Source organism: Beta vulgaris, chromosome 8 (assembly GCF_026745355.1).
Source record: "Beta vulgaris subsp. vulgaris cultivar EL10 chromosome 8, EL10.2, whole genome shotgun sequence".
Lineage (NCBI taxonomy): Eukaryota > Viridiplantae > Streptophyta > Magnoliopsida > Caryophyllales > Amaranthaceae > Beta > Beta vulgaris.
Window position 1 is genome coordinate 60,253,779 of NC_079209.1, and position 26,382 is coordinate 60,280,160.

Here is a 26,382-nt window from a genome sequence, read left to right on the forward strand (position 1 = left end):
AAATATTTTCCAAATCCTTTTTGAAAACCAAATTACGTTGTTTACTAAAATCTTTTCTAAAACTCGTTTCATAAAATTATTTTCATAAAACACGTTTGTAAAAATATTTTTCTAAAACCACGTTTTTTATAAAATTCTTTTTCTAAAACTTTTTTTATGAAAATCTTTTATCTTATTTTATAAACTAATTTCCTTTTTATATAGACAATAATATTAATACAATTATTTATTTTCTTAACTCTAAGAAAATAATAATTATACTAATTTTATATTTCTACTTTAGCACATAGTATATCACCTAATTCAAGCCTATTACATTTTTACACAAAGTAACTATTCTAAGGAACATATAAACTTGACTTCAATCTTGATTCTTCTTTTCTTCAAAGTCTTCATTTATTAATTCCTTTCTTAGCATCTGTTTCAACTGTTACATACTTTCATACTAAAATATATTATATTAATTTTCATCATCAAAACATAATATGTGCATAAACCATAACATGTACATGCACAACAGTAATGATCAGTTCGTGTATGATTTAAACATATGTTTACTACATTAATCATTGTTGGTAGATGTTCCTTATCTAAGAAATTTCATTTAATTTTATCGATTACGACTAGAAGTTGATCGTCTAAGATAAATTTACAACCTTGCACATACAGATCCAGTTATCATTTTTCTTTATACAATTTTATCAAAGTTCCATAAGTATCACAACTATTAACCATGTGCCTAAAAATATATTAAAATGTGTAAATCCCTTGACGTATGGATTCGTGAGAATAGAGGAGTTTTAGTGATCCCCGCGGACAGCCCGGATCACACGAGTGAATTAAAAGTTGTCGAAACAGGAGAATTTCTCTTGGTAGCCGAAGATATGGAAAGAGATGTTTTATGTTAGCAACAAAAGCCCAAGCTCATAGAATTATTGATCTTGTAATGGCCGAGAGCGTTGATCATCATGTATAACATCTACACATATCGTGATTTTGAATTAACAATAATAAATGTCAATTAACTGAGTCGATTAAATTTTATAAATAGTAAAAAAATTTAAAATCATATATAAATCTATACTATTACTCTCTATATATCAAACACATCATAAGAAATTAGCAACTAGCCCACTTTTTTCCAAAAGAGTAAACACCTCCCATATCTGACAAAGCATTAGTGTTCAGGAGCACAAAATGCTTAATGCATCAGAAAGCTACTAGGCCCATACATCACGCATGTATTTTAAGTCCTAAGCAAATACTTCTTATGCACATGACAAGCACTTGCAGCATGTAGCATGTAGCATGTAGCATGTAGCATGCAGCAACAATGCAAGTCCAAGACATTCTTTCAAGGAATCTAGTAACTTAGCCCAAACGTAAAGTAGCAGCAAAGTCTAAAACATATATACTGACAGTTTATACCAAGCTAACATACCTAAAGCCTGTACAACATTCGATGCTTGTTGAGTGAGCAATGAGCAAGTAGCAACCTCGTGTTCAACAATATGCTACTACCTTATTACGTCAAGATGTTGTATATTGTATATATGTATGTATTGTTCGGGCACAAGTATCGTTAATATTTGTTATTATATTGATAGTATCGGGCCAAATTTTGGCGTGTGAATAAAGGTCTACAGTAAAGGGCCACATATATTTAGAGGGGAAATTTTGATGTTAAGCCCAGTTGGAATTTTTTTTTGATATTATGTGTTTAATGGTTGTGCTTATACTTACAGTAAGGGCTTCATTCAGAGGCGGATTCACAGGGGGTACAGTGGGTACAGCTGTACCCCCATTCCCCAAAACTTTTTTGAAGAAAATAAAAGCAAAAGGGTAAAAAAAAATTATCTGTATCCTCTCTTTCTCTCTCCTCTGGGCTCTCTGTCATTCATAACATTATTTTTTCCTTCTCCCTCATCCTTTTTCCTCTCTGAAATCAACAATGGACATTGAAGGATTATCGATAATCTGTGCCGGCATCGGTTCTTTTGATAAAGATGAAGATGGTAATATTGATTACATCAAGAAGAATTTTGCTTAGGTAAAATATGCTTTACGAAAAACCCTAATTTGTTGTGGGAGCTGATTTTTGTCATTCATTTATTAATGTTTGCTGAATTTCGTTTATTGTTAGATAATTTGAAGGATTTGTTGAGGTATTTGCGCCGTGATGATCCGTCGACTAGGGAATAGGGATGAAGATCTGTTTATATCCCCTTTTCTTTTCTGATTACGGCTGGAGTGTCGCTCGCCGGATATTGCTGACCGCCGCCTGCGGAGGCCGGTCGCTACTAACCCAGAACGACAGAACGCCAGTCGCCAGATGCCCAAAACAGCAGAACCCTACCGGTTGAGGTATTTTTTTATATTTCTGTTAATTTATAGAACTTCTCAATTTTTTTTGAATGGAATTTGGAGATATGATTAGAACTATGTTAGATGTGAACTGATGAATGGATTGATGTGCATTGATATTTGAATTGAAATAAATTATGAAAAATGAAATTTCAAGTGCAATTGTGTGAAATATGGAAATTGAGGTTACTTGAATTGAAATTAGAGATTAGAAATTGTGAAATTGAAATAGAGGTTGTGAATTGAAATTAGTTGAATTTGAAGTATTGTGAAATGTAATTTGAAACAAGGGACTTTGGAATTGATATCTAATAATATGTTTACTTTATACTATATTTGGAAGATGAAAAAAAAAAAAGTTTACAATTTTTTGGAAGAGAGTGGATGAAAATCACAAAGTCGTCTTTTAACTCAAGTATTGGCATTGTATTTTGATTTGAATTTTTAGTCGTAAATTCACTCGGATAATTCCGTACCCCCATCCCGTAATTCCTGGATACGCCACTGGCTTCATTTTATCATAAGAACAGGACCACGAGAATCTAAAAAATGGCTCTAGATAGTATCTGAGATCCTATACTAGCTATTGTTTTATTTGTACATGCCAATATAACTGGCCCTGTGTCGTGGTAGACAAAGTGGAAAGAGGGAAGACGAAGCTAGTTCACTGATGACTTATTCTTATGGTCATATGGATCATGAACAAGCTAATTATTATAATCAGTGGGATTTGAGATGTAATTATGTTTACTTGAGTATCTTCTTGCATACAATTAAGTGTTAACTACCATCAAAACCATGCAAAGCATGGTAAATACTTATTTTTTTATTTTTTTTGACAACGTGAAAAGCATATATACAAGGAAAAAGCAAAACCAACGAAGAAGAAACACGGAAACCAAGAACACGAACGAAAGCATGGTAAATACTAAAGTACTAAAATTAATGTTCTTATATATTTCCTCGTTGTGTTAAATTTATAACTAAGAAGTACTAGTACTTTAGCTCAACAATGAATTAAATTTATTACTTATAACCATGTTAAAATAGGAGAACGTGTATATATATATATATATATATATATATATAAGGGAAGGGAAGGGAGGAGTAATGGTGTCCTCTTTTGAAATGCCTATTTTGTCCCCCTTCCCATTCTAAATTACAAATTCCCTTATAAATTAAAGGGGGCTTCAAACAAAAATACCAAAAATATAATTATAACAATCACTCACAAGTCAACTAAAATCATAAAATTGCATAATTTACGTTATGCAAATTACTAAAATGAGGAAACTTTATAAAACTTAAAAATTCACTTACAAATTACAACCTATGAAAAAATTGACTTGAAATCAAAGTGACCACTTTCTTAACAATTTATGAAGTATTGTACTTAATTCAAAATTAAAATCAACTAAAAAATTATAATATTAGAAATCATAAATAAATTCAATAAAATATCTATTTTGTTCATAGAATAACTTTGAAAAGTAAAAAAAAAAAAACAAAAAGAATGGTGAGAGACTTAAGTGATAGAAACTAAACCAATCAAATTTTACAACTAAAAACAATTATACTTTGTATGTCTAATGTTCAAATTTTGACTGTTATGCCGAAGAAAATCGAGTTTCTGTTTCGAAAAAAATTCAAGCACGCATCGCGTGCAAAAAAATTCTAGTATATATATATGCTAATGGTATACGTATGTGTTATGTAAGATAATATATATAATTTTAAAATTACTTTCTTAACCTTCTTATAGCCCATAGGTACGTGATTTTGGTTCGGAACCAAAGAAAAAAAAAAATAGTACGTCCTTGCATTGTGATCCAAAGAAATGATGCAATATTATGAAATGAGACGATGGACAAGCAATAACAATAAGTATATAGTGTGTGATTTTGAACTCTGATCTGACATAGTACTGCATGCCTCATCAGAAGAATAACAAATCAACTCTTTATATCTCTTTCCTGAAACCTATTTAACTATTGGTCCTCCGTTAGAGAACACCCGTGAGTCACATATCAAAAATGAACGAATTATGGTCACCACTTATCATCATCATAATATTTTTACGGTTTCGTGGCTTATATGGATAAAAAAACTTATTGTTCCGATTGTAAAAAGGGTTGGCGGTCTTCAGAAGAGTCCTCCACGTAGTGGCTTAGCGTCCGCTGGTGAATAACTACACAGAAAGGAAACGTAAACTACCATTGGAGCAGATGCGAGGAAATCTCCTCCGACGCTCAAGTCAGCACGTGCCCACGAGGAGTTTTAAGAGGGAGAAAGTATAGAGTGAGATAAGCTATCTTAAGTGTGTAAATGTACTTGCATAAATGGTACTGGTGGGCTATTTATAGAAGTATTGTTTCCTCTGACAAGACGTGTAATCCTTCGACATGTGTATAACTATGAGGTACCTGATAGAGGGGAAAATTCCTCTATTTTGTCTTGTGAGATGGCGCCAACAACGTTGTCGGACCACATTAGTGAACTCACTTTTAGAATTGTAGATGATGTTTGTACATTCGCTTCCTTTATGGTGTTCGCCAATGCACTTGGGTGATACCCATACACTTATCATCATCATAATAATATTTTTGCGGTCTTCCTGATTCCCACTTCGTCAAACTGTATAGCGTGATATATTCAGGCACTATATCCACAAATGAACAAAAAAATTTATGACATCAACTTAGATTTTCCTTACAAAAGTCAAGATCACATATTCACATGCAATTCTTAACTTGTAGAACTTGCCAAGAAGACAAAAGAACAAAAAGAAAAAGAAAAAAACTCAAAATGCACAATGTATGAAACTAGATTATGTACAATATACCTCGTCATTTGTCAAAATAAAGTTAATCAAATAGATGAAAAGATATAAATAAGTTACATTCTTTATATTGCATTCCAGATGCTAATGAGTCTATATGTACTTTATTGTATATTTGTATGTATCCTTAAGATACGGGAAGGATTAGCCTAAAGATTGAAAATTTGTAGTCATGAAGATAACTAAGGATCAACATATGAAAGCTCCTTTGAGTTGTCTTCATGTACTAGTGTTAACTCTTTGATAGAGTATAAAACTATTCTTGAGATTACAACCATTAGCTTAAACTTTTGGTTGAGTTGGTCCTTTGATATGATACCAGAGCCAGTGTGATATTGAGCGCCAGATATGAGGGAGGCTTGTGTTACAATGAGCACTTGCGTGAGGAGGTTTGATAGAGTATAAAACTATTCCTAGGACTCCAACCATCAGCTTAAATTTTTGATACTCTTTTTTCGTAAGTTTAACCAAATTCTTCATGTAGTGTCAACTCATGATATAGATTGCACTATATTAAACTTATAATATAAAATCCATAACAAAAAATTGAGAACTCCTATTTTTAGTTTCATGTATTTTGTTCTTTATTTAACAAAACCTGAAAATGTAAAACAATTACAGATAGTCCCACACTTATGTTTACGATAGGTTAAGGGATAATTTTTACTATACTTTTTTAAGGTCTTTGCCTCAATTGCTATATAAACTCCAATCCTCACATGTAACTTGTGGTGGATTTAGGATTATACGGATGGTGAATCACACCACCTACCACATTACAAGTTTACAACCAATAACCAATTTTTATAAAAAAGAAATTTACAAAAAAATTCATTTCAAATTAAAAGTAAAAAATATCCATAACAACACCAATTAGTACTTACAATTGTTCATGATGACTTTTCATGTCCTGATACCATTTATAATATCATTCGTGCAAACATTAAAAAAAAAAAAATCTTTCTCTAAATAAATAATCAAGAAATGGTTCATCATTTGCTCTCTCGTACTATTTACGCAATTTTTTTTTACTTACATCAATCTATAAATACTCGTTCTACACTTGTCGTACGTTGCGATGGAGAGATCGATCTCAAAAACAAGTAGCTAGACCTTCAAGTGGCCAAATCCGCAACTCTTTCTACATCATGTAACTGTTGTCTAGGCGCTCTCCTAGGTTTAGTTTGATATGACCTACTAGTCTTCTTTTGGTAAAAAGAGACTTTACTTCTATTAATAAGGCAATAAGTCTTTTTACATTGCTATATATGTTTACTAGTTTTAGATAAAAGTAGACTTTCACTTTGGTTCAAGGTTGTCACATTTTTTTGTGAGTTGATCAAGTTTCTATTTTCAAGATGAAATGAGATGTGATGACATGAGGGTGTAAAACTGTAAAATATGATAGAGTATAGATCTATTCCTGGGGCCTCAACCATAAGCTTAAGCTTTTGGTTGAGTTGGTCCTTTGACATGGTATCAGAGCCGCGTGACAAAAAGGTCACGGGTTCGAATCTCATCCACCCCTCCTTTCTCAGTGGAATATTTCGCGCCAGGTATGAGGGAGGCCTGTGCTGCATCCACACTTCAAGCCCAAAGGGCTCTTGCGTGAGGGGGCGTGATAGAGTATAGATCTATTCCTGGGGCCTCAACCATAAGCTTAAGCTTTTGGTTGAGTTGGTCCTTTGACAAAATACTTGATTTTTAGACCGACAGAAAGAATTATTCTTCCTTTTTATTTATCATGCCTTTTATTTTCTTTCGAGAGAGAGTTTGGGACGAATAATGCTTGTCGGTTGACCACCGTTAACGAGCAAATTACCACATTTGTGATTTCTCTCCCATTGTTTCAACTGATTTGCACTCATGGTGTACATGTGGAAGTGATCAAATCCACGACGATATTCGTCAACTCAAGACCAAGGATAGTGGTGTCAGAAACAGATCTAATCATTGGGTCAATCTGATTCTGACCTGACTTGAACCTGGTTCGATCTGTGAGGGTCAATCCAAGAATCCTTGGGTTTAATGGTATGACTTCCTATTTCCTACGTGAGAGATCAAGGTTCAAATCTTGGTGGAAGCAAAATTTCAATATTGTTGGGGGAGGAGGGGGGTTTAGGGCTTGTTAGACATCAGGATGAGTGGTTCTGTGCAAGGACAGTCCAGAAAAAATTCATCTTACCACGAATTTCCAAAAGGGAGCCCAAAAAAAGAGTGTCTAATTATTGCAAGATCAACCTAAATGACGATGAATGTAGAAGCATGTTCAAGTCTACAATTAATTAGTTTATTATGGAACATAGAGTAATTATAATCATATAGATTAATTTCCAATAATTGCATGATCAAATTTGAAGCAAAATTATTGTTGTGGGACTTATTTTCTTTCTCACCCATATATATTTTACCAATTAGTTTTATAGCATAGAGCGTGTCACGTAAACGTTATATTCTATTCTGGATGGCGTACAGATTTAACTATCAGTTCATTTCAACTTCTTTTAGTTCAGTTCAATTCATTACAAAAGACTGAGATCTAAAGGCAAAACCTTTATTAGGACCATGCATCAAATAATATCGCACGTTCTATCTCCCAGGAAAATTACAGTAAAATTAGTAATGGCCAAAACTACAGTTCTAGAATAAGAGTATAAAACAAGCACTGAATAAAAGCTGATTCAGATCTGAGTAAAAGGTAGATTCTACCCTAGCTTAACAGTAAACCTTTTTGCTCATCATCTTTAAAGTTTTTCTGATTACAGAATAAAAAGAGCTGCAGCTTACAATGACATGAGTTGTTAAAGAAGGAGAGAAAAGAAAAACAAACAGTGAAAATAATTATTCTGGTTTCTGAATATTAACTGTGTAAATTCTGAAGTAACAGAACAAAATCAAAGGCATCTTTACATTTCAAACCCAACAATTTGAGCGATATCATTAAATAATACTTCACTTTACAACAGTTACGCCATCTGACAATGCAATTTTTTCTTATACACTAGAAAAATAAGAGCAATTTGAGGGATATCATTAAATAATATATACTTCCTCTGTTTTTGACGCAGTCGGAATTAATGGAGAAAAGCAAGCGCTAATCTCGAATCAAGAATACACAGATTTACAAGCGATAAATCTGTAATTAAAACTCCGGAATCCACTGTGATATTATTGAAAGTCAAAAACTGCCTCCAAACATTGACCTAATAATGTTTAAATACGTAAAACAAAACCCTAATACGTAATTAAGGAAATAATAAAATTCGAAAATAATTAAAAAGCTAATTTCGGGCCTTAAATGAACTCGGATGGCCTAAAAAGCTTATATGTCACGGCGTAGATGTGAGTTTGACTCGTTGGGCCGTTCCGCTTCCGAAAATGTATCACAATAGGCAATCGGACTCCGTCGGCCCAATTAGCGCAAATCAGTTCAGGCTTTTTCGTCGCGCTTCCTTATCGAACTTATCTGCCAACCTTCCTACGTCAGTTTTTTATTACTTGAATCATTTTTCATGTTTAGCAATTCTCTATTACTTGCATCGTTTCTGTTTTTGACAATATATTCTCTCTTTTTCTCTCCTAACATATAGTGTTCCTTTCTAATCTCTATTTTCATCCTGATCCTTATGCAGAAGGAAACGATACAAGTAATAAAAAATGGATAAAGTACGGATAAAGTATTAGCATATCAAAAGTTTCTACTTGGTTATGATTAATTGGTGTTGCACAATGCACCATGCATGTATAATATTCAACAAGTAGTCAACAATTTTATGGGATATTTTCTGAAAAAATAAGGCCAGACTGTCAGTATAAGCGTTAAGAAAAAAAAAAGAGAGAAGGAATGAAGGATAGCATATCTTGAATCAGCATATAGATAGGCCATCATCATTGTAGAAGAAGTTGAGAGAAGCAAATTAAAGTTACTTAAAAAAAGGGGTTTCTCAGTGTCCTCTTTTAATGGTGGTATATAATTGCAAGAATATTTTTAGAATGAATTTAATTTTGAAAGCTACTTATTGCCCCTTAGAATTTAATACTTCCATTGTACCCTGTAATTGACTTGGATTTTGGGCTCAGTATAGCCATGCATAAGATTGATTATTGGGTAGGGATTTATTGCATGAAGAGGCAAATAGGCAAGGATGAAAATGATACAAGTGGTTCTTTAATCAATTATTGGCTGGAAAAGTTTGTTATAATAGTTAAAGAAATTGGAGCTAATTGTCTAATTGTTATAAATCTTTCTCTATAAAAAGTTATAGAAGTGATTAACCAAAATGTGGAAATTAAAGTAGAGTATATTTGTTGTCTGTGTTGTTTGTGTTTAGATTTTCGGATATTTCACCAGACTCCTGAATTTTACGAATATTCATAGGGTACCTTCTCAATTTTAAAAATGCAAAAGGTGCCCGTGAGGTTTTGAAAAATACATGACTTGACCTTGTCGTTAAGTTACCGTCAATTCTGTTAGTTCTAAATGCAAAATTCTCAACCGACGGTCTAAAATCCCCTACCCAGCCACCACCACCCCGAAAACCACCCCCTTCCTGTCTCCCCGCCTCCGAAAATCTCCCCCTCCCCTTCCCCACCGCCGTAAACCTCCCCATCCCCTTCCCCACCGCCGTAAGCCTCCCCCTCCCTCAGCCACCGCCGAAAACCGCCCCCTCCCTTTCTCGACCGCCGAAAACTTCCACCTTTACGTTCCCCAATCTCGAAAACCTCCCCCTCCTCTTACCACCGTCGAAAATCTCCCCCTTCCCCACAGCCAAAAACCACCATCCCCTTATTCCCCTGCCCCGAAATCTCCCCCCCATCCCGGAAAACTTCCTCATATCATTCCCCAGTCCCGAAAACCTTCCCCCTCTCCTTGCCCACTGCCGAAAATCGTGCAAGGTTTGGTACATATAAATACCACACAATAAAATAGCAAGATAGTATAGTAATTTCAATCTCTTATAGTACTGCTTAGTTACTTTTATTACTTATAAATTATCTATCAATATTTTGCTATTATCTTCACTCCTTTAACTTTTAATTTCTTTTTAGGATTTCGATAACTTCCTATCATGCACAGTGATAAATATAATATATCACGGGGTAAAAAAATATACGACATACAACAACTTGATGCTTTGCTGAAACCTCACACTAGCTACTTGAATTAATTGAATGCTTAAAACTCTGCAAGTTTTCCCCTTATCAAGTCAACCTTGCACTCTCCAAGTAGTGTGAGGTTCTAGCAATACATCAAGGGGGAGATTGCATGGTTTTATGTGTATAATGCATAAGGTGTGCGACTATGAAATCTGGTAACTCCGTATATCTGGTTATTAATATAGGTCAAGTAAATATTAGACCGATTTTAATTCGATTTGGTTTTTTCGGTTTTCAGATTGAGTTTCAAGTCTAAATCGAGTTAATCAGTTTTGGTCATTTGAAAATTCATCTCAACTTATTTAAATTAAAGCTATTAGAACTTATTCATTATGTAGTTGTGATCGAATAGAATTTATTAAAACTTATTTGAATATATTTTTCCTGAAAGAAAAAATGTTTTAATTAACATGCTGGCACACAGGAGAATTCAGGATACTTTTTTTAACAAGGCAAAATCCTACATTATATTGTGTTCAATTCTCAATATGCAAAATGATATATTTGGGGAAGAAAGAAAAAGATAAAAATTTGAATGTCTCAAGGGATTGTCAGAGCCAGGAGAAACATTGGTTTATCTTTCTTTACAAAGACATGTCCCCCCATTACATACGCCCATTGCCCAATAATATATACGAGAGATGACATGGGTAACACATACTCCTATAGGAGAAGTGTCAAAATCACATTTTATATCACCTATACCAAATAAGTGTTGGCCCAGTGGTGATAGGGACTAGCTTTGGTAGGACGGACCTTTGTTCGAATCCGCGCAACACCCTTGAGAGAGGAATGGAACCTAACCACCCCGAACTTGGCCTCGATCCGAATGTAACTCGAAGGGTGAACCGGGTGCAAACACCAAAAAAATAATATTTTATATCAACTATAACTTAAAGTTATACTAGTATTATTAACATCTTCAGTTGATGTTATCGAATAAGGTATTTTGTATTTGCTACTTCAGATTTGTAACTCGCTAATTCACAATACTTATAGAAGTATTAGAGGCTAAATAAACTAATTATTAATTGTTTTCGTATTATGTACATGTTTTGTGAAATGACTTGTGAGTTAATCTATGGCCTTCTTTGGTAAATAGAGATTTGGGGCAAAATCAGAGGTTTTAACTCATATTAGAAGATTTGACTAGCAATTTTTTAATTTGAGTGTTTTGTAAAAATTCTAATTCTTATAGAGCAAACTACTATCAATGACACAAATTTTGACCTAGTTGCATTCACTAACATCGCCTTAGCTTTGACACTATCACAAAACACCTCAAAGTTGACAACTTCAGATAACTAGTAATGCAATGGTCATGCCAATATATTTTTTTTGATGCAAATGTGACATGGCAATATGGGGAAGTAGAAAGAAATTAGAAGATAGTGTTGTTGCTAATAGGAGGCAAATAGATTGTACTTGTGGCATAAGATCTAGTTCTAAATTTTTTTCTAAATGTTGGTGACCATCATGCCACTAATCCTAAAGTTGCTTCTTTTGAGATAATTTTTTTACAATGCCAAGTTGGTGTAAAAGATTATTGCATTCGAAGCTAAATCTTTCTCATTGTAGCTTCTCTTTTTATCTCTATTCCACTTCCTCCGCTTTTTTTAAATCCGTATTGACTTTTAACATTATTCACCTATATAAGGAATTGTTCTCTTCGGCATAAAACAGCTGAACTGAATTGAATTGAATTGATATGAATAGTGATATGTGAGAGTAAAAATATTGTACAGAGCTGAACTGAACTAAAAATAAGCCCGGGAAAACATGCCCTAACTTTGACTATCTTTTGTGATTTGTATTTAAGGAAAAATATAGTCATGTATGATCTTGTTAGATTCGTCTCAATATATATTTTCATAATATCAACTTTTTGTAATTTTTGCTTATTGATAATTAGAGATATAAAAGGTTAAAATAGTGCATTGACATATGTGTCCAAGGACAACGGGTCAACTAAAAAAACAGACATAGTATAAGGAAAGAGGGGAGGACTTAGTGTCGGCCCTAATAAGTTACATAAATACTTTATAAAAAACACAAAATCAAGTTTTTTATAAAAAAAATCAACAAAAAATGCACCATCTCTAACTTCCTTCCCATCATCTATACTAATATATTAAAAGGCGTGCGTAAACCAGGAACGGTGCCACGTGGCGCTCTCCCTAGGCAGTTTTAATTCATGTAATCCATGTGCAATAAAAAAAATTAGAAATTGCATAGTATAAGCGGTTTTGATCCCGTGACCTCAAGCTCATGTACTAAAGTTTTAACCACTAGACCAAGTTATATTAAGTGCTATCATATCAAAGTACAATATTAATAAATAAAAATTTTCTGACTCGGGGCATAGCCCGGGCCTAATAACTAATTAACTATTAATTCCTGACCTATCATTATTCCTGACCTATCATTAGACTACTACTTCCTTCGTTTCTTTTGAGTGCAACACTTTAACTTTTGCATTATTCACATATTTTACTTCAACAGCATTTTTTTACTAATATTAAAAACAAAAATGATCATATAAAATATTATTGGATTTGTTTCATTGAATATTTTCATCATATCAACTCTTTATAACTTTTACAAATACATAATTAGAGATATTAATGATCAAAGTTGTATATTAGCAAGCATAAAAGTCAAACTGCTATACTTATTTATAAACAGATGTTAAATTGTTAATATATAAGTACCAAGGGAACATATGTACTACTATGTGAAGTTTGAACCACGTTATTGGCTTGTTCACATTTGTGATGATGTTGTAAAGAAAATTTGTCAATTACATGTGAAACTCATACACCAAATTCTGTTGAATTTTGAAACAGAACTATTGCATCTATTGACATATATTAGACCTTAGGCAAACAAGCATATGATCGAGTACGTACTACTATTTCCTTTTTCCATACGAGGGACCGCAATGCCAAATTTTTCTCATTCTTCACAAATATGCTTTGAACAAATTTTTTTAAAAGAGACGGTCTAGTTTTAATATAAAATAGATCTATTTATTAAATGAACTAAAACTAGTCATCGAAAGACATTAACCTAGTCAAATAGTATATTAAAAGGCGCGCGTGACAATATATATACGCCACGTGGCAACTCCACGCAATGTATACACGCCACGTGGCACCTCAATTACTCCATTAAAATTGTCCAATGTGTGTACAAGTGACAAGTCATGTCAATTAACAAAAATAAAATTAGCTTGCAACAAGATTTGAACCCATGACCTCTCGCAATTATATATGATACCATTACCATCTCAACCAACTTTTAATCATGTTTTAAATGTCCACATCATTATATATGTACCTTTTAAATGTTGAGTTTTTAATATATTTTGATGGGAATGGAAAAAAATGCATATCAAATTTGTAAAACAGTACCAAATCGGAGCAACTCTCGGACTCAAATACTAATTTTAATATAAAAGTAGACGATCTCCTACAAGACAAACTCTCCTTTAAATTTTTCATTTCCAACAAAGTTGAATATAAATGTAAGCGTTACAAATGACCAGTTGCAAGCGTTACAAACTTACATCTTTGGAATATATTCTCTCTTGTTCAAAATCTTAAATACTTCATTCATTAATTAATCCTTCAATTAATTTATTCAATGCATTAAGACACTTCTTTCCTTTTCTACTACTATAATTTTTAGCCTAATCTTAAGTCAATTTTTCAAAGAATTATTTTACTATATTTTTCTTCCTGGGGGTTTATAACGTCTCAATTCTGATGGTGGGCATCTTATTATACATATTCCAGCGGTATCTTCTTGTCTCCTAGTCAAATTTCTCACGAACCCCTTGACAGTCCTACTTCTTGTATTTGCCTGATCTTCTTCTATTTTTAAATATTCAAATCAAATTCAAATTACTATATTTTTCTCTATGGCCTTATTATATATTACAACTTATTAAATAAATAATTTTGGTCGAACCAATCCAATTCTTAACCTTATTTGATCTTGCTAACAGATGTCTCGAGTCGTTGGATAAACACTATTATATTTCCTAAAATAGCATAAATCTTGAAATGCATTCCAAAATCACGCGTCAATTAGTATAATTCATGTTTAAATTCATTTAATATTTTCTTTTTTATTTATATTATCTAATCTCTCATGGACACTTATTAGCTTTTGCCTTTTTCTTGATTCTTGTGCATTTCTTTTACTCGTATAAGTTTCAAAAAAAAATGTACTCCCTCCGGTCCAAAATATATTTTCCATTTTCTGATTTTCATTTCGGATGTCCCAAAATGTAGTTCTCATTTTAATTATCAAAAAAAAAATGTAGTTCTCATTTTCATATTTAGTTCCACATTTTTTCGTAATTTGTTTAGAAAAACTGTATCCCATCATTTATTTACTTCTTGAATTTTGTTTTTTCCTTTGTTTATTCAACCAAAATGTTACAATTAATGCTCTTTCACCAATTATTCTCCATTCTCTCTTCTAAAATCATCTTTTCCCATACAACATTTAGTTAAATAAACAGAAAAATCTTTACTATCACTCTTAGATTCTACTTGCATAAATTACCGTGAAAAAAGGAAAATGAGAACTATATTTTCAAGACAAAAAGAGTATTAAAAAATTTTTTTATAACGAAATGATAGTCTGAACGTAGAACCGTTTCTATAAAAAAAATTGCTTTTTTTTCCTACCCTACTAATATCCATCCATGCATTTTCCTTTATTTATTTATATCTATTTTATTCTTTCTTTTTACTTCTACAATGTCTTATGTTTCCACATTATGGAAAAAATGCTAACATCATTCTCATTGTGATAGCTTCAAATAATCTCACCCTCAAAAAATAATCACCTCCACACTTTCTCTTTCCACCACCTCTCTATCTCTCTCTCTTTTCACTCCTAACTCTCTTTACACTTTCTTAAAAACAAACCACCATGGGAAAAGCAACAAGATGGTTAAAGGGAATATTTGGCATAAAAAACACTAACACAAACACTAACAAAGACACACAAAATAATAACCAAACTTACAACTCCGGTGACCGGAAAAGGTCAAGTTTTGGTCATTCCGGCAGAGGTTCCGGCGCAAAAAGAGAGTTGTGTAATAATCCAACAACTATTCCACCTAATATTTCTAGCTCAGAAGCTGCTTGGTTGAAGTCATACTATGAAGATACTGAGAAACAACAAAGTAAGCACGCCATTGCGGTGGCTGCCGCCACTGCTGCGGCGGCTGATGCGGCGGTTGCAGCTGCTCAGGCTGCTGTTGCGGTGGTTAGGCTTACTAATCATGGACGGGGACCAATGTATCCCGGGAGTTGTGGTGGTGGTGGAAAAGAGAATTGGGCCGCGGTTAAAATTCAAACCACGTTTCGAGGATATTTGGTAAGAACGATATATATATTAATTTATGAGTCTGTTGTAGATATAATATGACTTTGAATTAATGAATTAATTTTACTTAAAAAAAATTATATTAATTTGCGAGTTAGTTGATGATATGATATGATATGACTTTAAATTAATGAATTAATTTTACTTTTAAAAAAGTTCGTGAGATTAGATTAGGTTAGTTCTTTTTTAAAAAACAATATGATAGTTTTTAATTTGTTAATACACACATAAGAGTAGTAATGTTATTTTATTAATTAATATTGAACTTTATTTCGAAATTTGTTTTTGAATAACTAGTCTTGCATTGTTTTCTAGTAAGACTTTCACTTACTTTGCATTGGTATAGCCAAGATTGTTTTAAAATAAAAAATAGTATTTCAAAATTACACTAGTATCAAGCTTTAATTTTTTATATACTGTAAATTCTTTGGTGTTTTTGAAAACACGATGTTTAATTTCCTTTCATATAAATACAATTATTGATTTATCCGATAAATATATATTAATCTTTTTTATTATCTAAGATGGAACGCTATGTTCTCTAAAACATAATTAATAGAGTACTAATTGTTGTTTTGCTCAATTTTTGAGCTAGTCACTCATGACTTGCCAAGTCATTACATTTTTTTGGAGGAAAAACGAGCAAATATATTAAACAAGATTAAGTCCGGCTAAAGTTTGAATACAAATCATTACTGTTTTTATCTTCACTAATTTTTATTTACATAATTGGAATTTTTTTTTGTTTTTCGCTGAATTTATAATGGAATTCCATGTTTTAAAATCATGATTTTCCTTAGTTATTTAAAAAAAAGTATGTTTTTTCATCCAAAATTGGTTACATAATTTTGTTGGGTATCTAATTTTCTTTGTATATTTTGATTTGAAAAGGCAAGGAAAGCACTAAGAGCATTAAAAGGATTAGTGAAGATCCAAGCACTAGTAAGAGGATATTTGGTAAGAAAACAAGCTACGGCAACTCTTCATGGTATGCAAGCACTCATAAGAGCTCAGGCTACGGTTAAGTCCAAACGGGCTCAAGCCCGATTCGCCAATTACGAATATTCGGGTTTTTCTCAACCCGAATTCAGAGCCCGAAGATCTTTGGTAATCTATCTTAATCCAATTACAATAAATTAAGTTTCCATATATTCTCATTATTATATATTCAATCTAAATTATAGAAGAAAAAAACAAAAATTATTAAAAGAGATGGTCTAATTTTAATATAAAAGTAGACTTAGTCATTAAATGAATTAAACTAGTTACAGAAAGAAATTATCTTAATCACTATTGGGTTAATTTTCTTTTTAATATTAGGCTTATCATTGCCTAATTTTTATTTAAAAATAGGCGGTATCTTATAAGACAAACTCGAAAAAATAAAAAAAATTGGTAAAGGACCATATCCTTGAATCTTGAATTATTACTTGTTACGGATAAAGTTGCCTACATTTGTACCTTTTCATATTTCACCATTGGCCAAATCCCCTCTAAATTATTGTCCATATAATTTGTGGACCATTCTGATTTCTGAAGTCATATCTAAATTACGCGTACTTTTCAATTTGGTACTCTGCATTATTTAGGCATTAATGTATCACATTAAATTGGCCACCTTAGTTAATTGGAGTTCTTTTGGACTATTAGACAAATATGGTACTTGTATAGGTCTAGATAGATTAGGTAGGTGAATTCTTTAAGTGTGTTATTTGATCATGACTCATGAGTATCTAAAATTGTACGTCAATCGATATAAATAATGTTTAAATTCATTTAATATTTCTGTTTTTAATTATCTTATCTAACGTCGTGTTTTTGTTCTTTAAAGGAAATATATGATGACACAAGGAGTGATCATAGTGCATCAACACATAGTAGAAGGCTCTCAGCCTCCTTTGAAAGCAGAACTATCAACCCAATCTCCGAAGACATACCCAAGATAGTTGAAGTGGATCCGGGTCGACCTAGATCATCATCATCAAGAGGTTGGAGATCGAATAATAGCCCGCGACCGAAGCCTGAACCCGACCCGTATTACCCTCCTCGGATATCCATCCCAAATTGCCAACATTGGCACGATACCGAGTGGGGCCTAACGGGTGATGAGTGCCGGTTTTCGACCGCTCAAAGCACGCCCCGGTTCATGAACATGAGCGGGCCGCCGAACCCGGTTCCAATCACCCCATCAAAGAGTGTATGTGGGGACAATACATACTTCTTAAGGCACTATGGAAATTACCATCAAAACCCTAATTATATGGCTAATACACAATCATTTAGGGCAAAGGTAAGGTCCCAAAGTGCCCCAAAACAAAGACCAGAATCAGGTTATTCTAAGAAGAAATTGTCCTTAAATGAGATTATGGAGTCTAGAAATAGTCTAAGTGGTGTTAAAATGCAAAGGTCATGTTCCCAAGTTCAAGAGGCAATTAATTTTAAAAATGCTGTTATGGGTAAACTTGGTAGATCATATGACTTTAGTAGAGAAGCACAAGTATACCACTTGCAAAGGGAATATGAGTAGTACTACTAGTTGTTTACTAAGTTTATTTCAATGTTCATTTTTATATAGTGTCAAAATTAAATGTTAGTTGTACCATTTCGGTACATTATTATTATTATTATCTTTGATAGCTAGCAATAGCAATGTGATACAAGAAATGTAAATTGGTTTGTTGGGTATGATTTGAATTTGTCAGCATTATAATCTTACATACCTTATTGTTACTTCAACCATGTGTAATGTTGCACTTTGAATTTAAATTACCTCAGCAACTATTTGTTTGGTTATATTGAGCTGAATTTGTAGTTTAGTATATGGAGTATTTGCTACTAGCTAGGACCACAATCTGTGACACCACATGTCTAGTGTGAATTTGAATATCTCAAGTATTCTTATTTGAAAAAAAAGAGGGAAGGGAAGATACTATTACGTAGATGATGAGTTTGATGTAAGGGTTTGTTCTCCCCAACTTATTCTCAATTCAATTTAGTTCGGTTTTGGACAATACTTTTACTCGATCTCACATATCACTATTCAGTTCAATTCAGTTCAGTTCAGTTCAGTTCAGTTTAGTTCAATTCAATTTGGGTTAGTTCAACTGTTTTATGCTGAAGAGAACATAAGTGTGTTTAATTAGAGGATGATTAGCTTAAGTACAAATTTACAAAACTAGCTTATATGTAATTATTAAATATCTAACTCTCAAAAGTAACCCAAAACTAGATAACTCAGTATTCAATCTAAGCTAATAGTGACCTCTTCCAAAAGAGTAGTTTTTCCCAAAAATTAAAAGAGCTAATGATGTAATAGTAGTGGTCCAAACTAATTAAGACATAGTACTAAGATGTTAGTACTAATAATCAGCTTGATAATACTAATAATCAGCTTGAGAAACAAAATTTGATTAAACGAATATCCAATAGAAACTCGTGTCATGTTTAATGACGCGAGTACGTATTTCAATTTTTCATATTGTTATAATATATATATATTTTTATATCAATGATAATAGTTCCACTTCCAATACAGATTTGATTATTACTTTTATAGAACTACAACGTATTCATATTATCTATACGCTAGACATTTTTAATCTATTGCAATATTGATGATAGAGTATAAATCTATTCATGGGGCCTCAACTATTAGGTTAAGCTTTTGGTTGAGTTGGTCCTTTGAGATGGTATCAGAGTCAGCGTGACAAAAAGGTCACGAGTTCGAATCTCCTCCACCCTTCCTTTCTCGTTCACAACACCTCAATCTTAACCACTAAGCTAAAACATCCCATATATTTGTTGCATTCCCACTATGTTCACTTGTTGAAATCTCAAATTACATCATGTATATTTGCTGCATGACATCCAATAATTAATTATAGAATGACATTTTAAGGGTAAATTTGAAATGATGAAGTGAATAAGGCCAATTTTGAAGTAGCATGTGTACAGCATTCCTTAAGTTGCTTTCGTTTTGTGGCATTTTGTGAGTGAGAAGGTCTTCGAGAACACAAAAAAATGAACGGTGATTCAAATAATTTGGACTTATCTCTATCAAAATTTTCAGAATTCGAAAGCATTCAACAACAATTTAGTAGGATGGGACCTAAAGTCTTTGTTTGATAATGCTACTATAAACTTATGAATCTCATTCTTCTGCTTTTTTATTTTGGTTTGAAAGTCATTCTTATGCATATTAACCTTTGTTTTTACCATCTTAATGCATTCTGTCCTTTTATGTTAAATAGATATAGCAGCTGTCATAGTAGTTAAATCTAATGCCTGCTACATGTGGGTAACATCTCGATAGTGATTTTCTTTCATCTTTAATTTCTTTTTAGATATCAATTATTGGTTTTGTAAGAGACCGTTTAATTTTAATTTAAAATTAGGGGCACTGTCCAAACCCAATATTATACCACCTATTTTTAATATTTGACTAGTTTAATCTATTTAGGGATCAGTGTAATCTATTTCGTAATCAGTTTAATCGATTCAGTAATGATATTCTTTAACCTGGCCTATTAAGTGACTAGTTTAATCCATTTAGTGACTAATTTAATCCGTTGGTAAGACTAAGGAGTTATTTTTTGAAAGTGTTTGTTGTAGTTCGAGAATCAAGAAAACAAAGAAAGGATAAGGGAATGGATACCTAGAATAGTGTTAGGTTATAGTGAAATGGATTTGGGATGTTAAAAAAATTCAGTATTAGGTTCATCTAATTTTATGCTAGAATTAGACCGCCTGTTCTAATAATTTGTGTTTAAATATAGGACTATAAGTTGATCGGTTACTCTTGCTCTATATATATATATTCACTCGTATAATTGGCCGGTTATTGTGGATGTCAACTAACTTGGTTAAACTCTTTAGAGGTGGTAATTAAGACTTAGGATCAAATCTTGTTTATATCATTGTCCTTGTTGAGAATGAGAAGGAAGGTTTAGAAGAAAATGAGGAGGTAAAAACCTAAATAGGTCATAGCAAGACCTATATACTTTATGGAAACTAGTAAGAAATCGTGTATGTTTATCTAGCAATAAGATCCCAACAAAAAGAAAAATCATTTCAAAATACGGAAAAACTGATAGTAACAATTCTAACTATAATGAATAATTTGGAGTAATTGTAAGTTTACAAGTCTATTTCAAAGTAATATCATGTGATTAATTACTTGTCAAACATACTAAACGAATTCTTTTCTTTGAACCATTATTGCTTCTCTATTCTTTATTTCCCAGTTTGGCTACCAACAAATCCGTTTTTCTTATCTAAAGAATAGTTGGCCAGTTTTTCACGGTCCACGAGCAGAACCAATAGTTAGTCTATAGCTCTTGCTCGTGTCCAATTTTCTTTTCCTTTATTCAGGGACGTATTAGGCACTATGGGCCTGTTCTCCCCAGCTTATTTTCAGTTCAATTCAGTTCAGTTCAGTTTAGTTAATTCAGTTCAATTCAGATCAGTTCAGTTCAGCTCTGGACAATACTTCTACTCTCACATATGGCTATTCATTTCAGTTCGGTTCAGTTCAATTCAATTCAATTTAGCTGTTTTATGCCGAAAAAAAGAAACCCTATGCCTTTTTTTTTGAAAATATTTCGTAAAGACACGTCCTAAAGTTGAGATTTTTCATATCTAATCAATCGTTGATGCGATTGTTTCACGAAGATGAACCACAATTGGGACCCTTGAGATCAATATTTCCTATCATCACAGGCTTACACAACCACAACCATTTAAGACAACCACATATGACATATATGATATGATATATACACTACCACCACAATCATCATCTTAATTCGCTGGTGAATAGTGATTGTCGCCAATCCTATTCAAGCTCAACCATTTATGTTTTTCTATAGCTGACCCTTTCTGTCATATTTATTCCCAGCAATTGCAAAGCTAGGAGTTCAAATAAAGAAGGTCCACTCAAAAATATAAAATAAATATTCCAGAAAATAGGAAATAAACAATTAACAATATTAATAAAGTTGTATCTCCAAAAGACAAACTACATTGTCAAAGAGATAAACATGAGAGTAGTCCTATCGTTTTCACTAGTATTCTTTTGATCTTATCATTGAGTAATAGAGAAAGTATAATTGCAGGAATATGCTACAATTACTACAAAGAACATCTTCATAGATTAAGGATGCATTCTCATCATCCGCAAAGATGTTTTACGTGGCCTCTAGATCAGAGTGCTAGTCTAAGTTTGTTCTCCTTATCAAAAAAAAAAAAAAAATTAAGAGTGCGTTCTCTTCGCCTTAATGGAGAAATAAGTTTTAGTTCCTTTAAGCTCAAATTAGTTCATATATGTTCTAATAAGTTCAATTAAGTTGTAATACTTTATAAACTAAGCTTCAATAAGTTTTGATTAGTTACTAAAAATTTAGACAAATTCAAATAGGTTCAGATAAATTCAATATAAATAATACATAAAATGTATATTGAGCACAACACATCCTAATTTTTTTTTAAAAAAGATAAAAACCATAATACCAAAAATGTTACCCTAAACACAACCAACCATAGGATATATCTTTTAGAATAGAGCACGAAATCACGTTAAAGTACCTATCTATATTAGTACTAGATGTCAAACCAAAAAAAAAAATGATGAGCATATCTAACATATCGGGCATAACATGTGCATGGTTTTACCGGATACTATTTTTTGTTTAATTGAAACTCTCTCTTTTATGTATATTTTTCTCATTTGGATTTTTATATGAGTAATGAGCAAAAAATTATCGTGAATATATACCATGTTCATGGTACACTCAGGTGTATTGATAAAAATTATCTAATTTGCTGAATAAAAATGTAAGAGCAGGTCAATAAAGAAAATAAGAAGAAGAGAAACTCTGTGATTTATGCAACTCCTTTAATCATTCACAAATCACAACTCAAAAAGCGCAACTCTGTAGGTAATGGAAGCTAATTTAGTTAAAGCAAATTAAAGTGATTTCATTGCCCAAGTAAAAACATGTCTTATAGTAATGATTAGTTATTGATTTGATGAAAGTTTTAAAATAATGCAATAAATTAGCAAAACCAAGATGTTTCACTTTTTTTTTTTTGATTTGGTGTAAATATTTTCGTCAGTTTAATAATAGGACCACACTTTGCTGCTGAATATTTCGTGAAGTGTGACCTTTGTCCAGCGACCGTGGACTGGTTTTAGTCACTCCCAAGTCACAACTGTTAAGCCTATAATTTCAAATTTTTGCCTCAAAAAGTCGATTTTGTGAGCATGTTAATTGAACGATATTCTTAGAACTTTGTGGGTTCTTTTTGACTGTATAGAGTAAAGATTTATTTCTGGGCCTTAACTATTATCTTAAACTTTTGATTGAATCGGTCATTTGACATGGTATTAAGAGTTAGCTAGCGTGATAAAAAGATCACGGGTTTGGAATCTCATCCACCCCTTCTTTCTCAGTGGAATATTTAGCGTCAAGTATGAGGGAGGCATGTGCTGCATGCCTGCATCCACACTTCAAGCCTGAAAGGCTCTTATGTGAGGGGCGTGATAAGAGTATAGATCTATTCCCGAACATCAACCATCAGCTTAAACTTTTAGTTGAGTGCAGACTCAACTGTTTAATCTAAAATCGCAATCTTGAGACGAAAGGATAAGTGTGGTTAGTAGAACGTAACCTTATGTTATGACCTTGCTAAGACCTAATGGGAAGTGAAAAAGTAATCTAATGGAGAAGATTGAAGATATAAATCAAGTTATGAGTTTGGCTAGATATATTTCGATTCAAATATAGATTTTTTGATCGAGTCATTTTGGCATAAATATGTTTCTTTTTGTCTAAATCGTAATCTTTGACGTAGATGTCATTTAGTTTAATTGTCAAAGTATTGTGATGAAGTTAGTAAAAAAAATGGGATCAAACACGGTCTATGTCATTAGTACACTTAGTCGCTCTAACATTAAAAAATGACATTTGCGCTTTTCGTCTTAATTTTTTTTGTTCAGCCTAGTCATTGTAAATTTTGCCTACATATGATTTGTTTGTCTGGCCTTTCTATGGCTAAAATTTACCTGATTGTTGGAAAATTTGGCCTAATATGTGCCCTTTTGGCCTATTTTCTCATTTCGACTAATCATGCATCCTCCTTTATGGCAAGTTATGGTAAGTTTCGCCCATATGTTTGTCTATCCTAATTTGGATCGAATTAAACTACTTGATTGTTGATTATTCTGCTTGGTTTTAATATGGTAGCATGAGCTTAAATGCCCTAAAATGAACATATATATAATGTCCTAAAATTGCTTAATATCACTTGAAAAAGTTGTCCGATAACCAAAAAGATATAAAAAAAAGTTGGAGTGATTGAAATAACGATACAAGAGAAGAGAAGATCAATTTTCGTACACAAGTTCTTCGTCTATATGTGTTATTCAGATTATAACAACTATAGGATGTTACCTCTGTGCCAAGTAAATCCATGCAAATATTGTTGGGCGGAGAGAACAAATTAGTGGCAAAGCTTGGTTTGGGCCATGCAAAATTGCAACGTATATAGTACTATTGTACAAATGTCACCCTCATTACACATTAAAAAAGAATGTCGCCCTCATTTGCAGCTAGCAACTACTAGCCTACTACGTAGTACTCCTATATACATACATGGTTGAGAAGCAAATTGTATAGTACTACTTCGCTCTCGTTCTTTTGAACTTATTTTCAGTTCAATTCAGACTAATTCGATCCAAAAGTACGAGACTTTCATATAGTCCGTAATTCCGTATATATGAGCTTGTAACAATGATTTTTAGTTAGGTTGTGTATACGGAACATTTTGATGAAAATTTGATAAAAGACAAGAGGAACTGTATCTAGTTACTGTCTTCTCCAATCCCCATTGTGAATTTAAAGATCGAGACTAAGCCTTTATGTATGATCATGCATGCATGCTCTCAGCTTTATATATATGTCGTCGTCATCACCCTTTATTCCTTTCTTTAGATTTCATAAAATTTAAATAAAAAATTAAAACATACTAGATCTGTTGTATTATATATCTAGTGGAGTACTGGACTGTGGTTAGAAAATGATTGATCATACTATATAAAGTACAAGTTCTGATTTAAGTGAAATTAATATCTTATTTAAGGGGTGTGCTCTCTTCACACGGTTTCTTAAATAAAACTTATTTGTGTTTATTGAAATATATTAGAACTGGGCACGACGAATTTTTTCGTCCCGGATCTTCCTAGGGGCCCAGGGTCCTTAATAATGGCTACGGGCCGGGTGCTTAAGACTTTCCTTCCGTAGGGCCTTCGAATGGCGTCGAATGTCCCTTCCAAGGCATGAGTATGTCTTCCTTGGAACTACCACAACCCTTTGGTGCACCCCACGAGCACCGGTACCCGGACCCCGATGGGAGCCCGGAGTCATGGACTATTATCCACGCTTTTTCCCGTTTTCGAGCGATTTTTCGACTTCTCTGGCCCTAATGAATTTTTTCATTCCGGACCTTCCTGGGGGTCCTCGGGGTGCTTACTGATGTACGGGTGCTTCATACCTTCCTTTCTTGCCAACTATTGGCTTATTTTGGCTCTCTCGGTAACGCCCTCCTTGTACTCCATAGGGCCTCCAAGTGGCATTGAATGCCCCTTCCAAGGCATGAGTGTGCCTTACAAGGGACTACCACAATCCTTGGGTGCACCTTATGAACAGTGGTGCCCGGCCCCAACGGGAGCCCGAAGTCGTGGACTATAATCCACATTTTTTTCCATTTCCGAGCCATTTTTCGACTTCTCCAGGCCCGACGAATTTTTTCGTCTAGGACCTTGGGGTTTCAGGGTGCTTACTGATGGCTACGCCTACGAGTGCCTCAGATCTTCCTTCCTTGCCCACTTTTGTCTTATTTTGACTCGCTTTGGCAACGCCCTCCCTGTACTCTGTAGGGCCTTCGAAGGGCGTCGGATGCCCCTTCCCAGGCATGAGTTTGCCTTCCAAGGGACTACGACAACCTTTGGGTGAACTTCATGAGCACCAGCACCAGGCCCCGACGGGTGCCCGGAGTCATGAACTATAATCCACGTTTTTTTCCATTATTGAGTCATTTTAACTTTTTAAAATTTATTTAAGTATATAAATTTATTGGAATTTCTTAATACTTAATTTTTTTTAAGACGGGTGAAGAAAATGCATTATAATTGTATAAGGAAAAAGCAGTTTGTTATCATTTAATCTTATTAATTAGTTAAAGTAATTAATTGTGTATTTGCCTATGTATAATTGTCAAAGTTATCTCTCCGATGTGTGACTTGAAATGTATACAAACCTCCCCTCAGATCAAGGACCCACAACAAGCTTCCCCTCTAGCGATAATCCGTTTAATCATCTTGTATTGCCAACAACTCGGGGAACATGCTGTCGCCTGATATATGGTCCAACATTGTATGCACGTTTTCCCAATCGAACTGTCAGCTCTACCATTTGTAGGGCCCACTAGTCCATATAAAGCTCCAGTATTAGTATGATATTATCCGCTTTGGACCTAGCATGCACGAATTCGTTTTTGATTTCCTTCTCAAAAAGCTTCATGCTAATGTAGTTGGTGAAATCTTATAAACTAAGTAATTT

At 33.2% G+C, this 26,382-nt stretch overlaps 1 protein-coding gene and 1 long non-coding RNA gene across 2 annotated transcripts; both read left to right on the top strand.

Annotated features, from left to right (window-relative positions):
* The first annotated feature begins 2,145 nt into the window (after positions 1-2,145).
* LOC125492528 (uncharacterized) lies at positions 2,146-6,144 on the top strand. Its single transcript, XR_008967247.1, has 2 exons — positions 2,146-2,364; positions 4,495-6,144. It is a non-coding gene; the product is annotated as an uncharacterized LOC125492528 (long non-coding RNA).
* Positions 6,145-15,107: 8,963 nt separating this feature from the next.
* Positions 15,108-18,502, top strand: LOC104902313 (protein IQ-domain 26). Its single transcript, XM_010690043.4, has 3 exons — positions 15,108-15,757; positions 16,658-16,873; positions 17,598-18,502. The coding sequence occupies exons 1-3, from the start codon at positions 15,308-15,310 to the stop codon at positions 18,291-18,293; spliced, it is 1,362 nt and encodes a 453-aa protein (XP_010688345.2). The 5' UTR covers positions 15,108-15,307; the 3' UTR covers positions 18,294-18,502.
* The last annotated feature ends 7,880 nt before the right edge of the window (positions 18,503-26,382 follow it).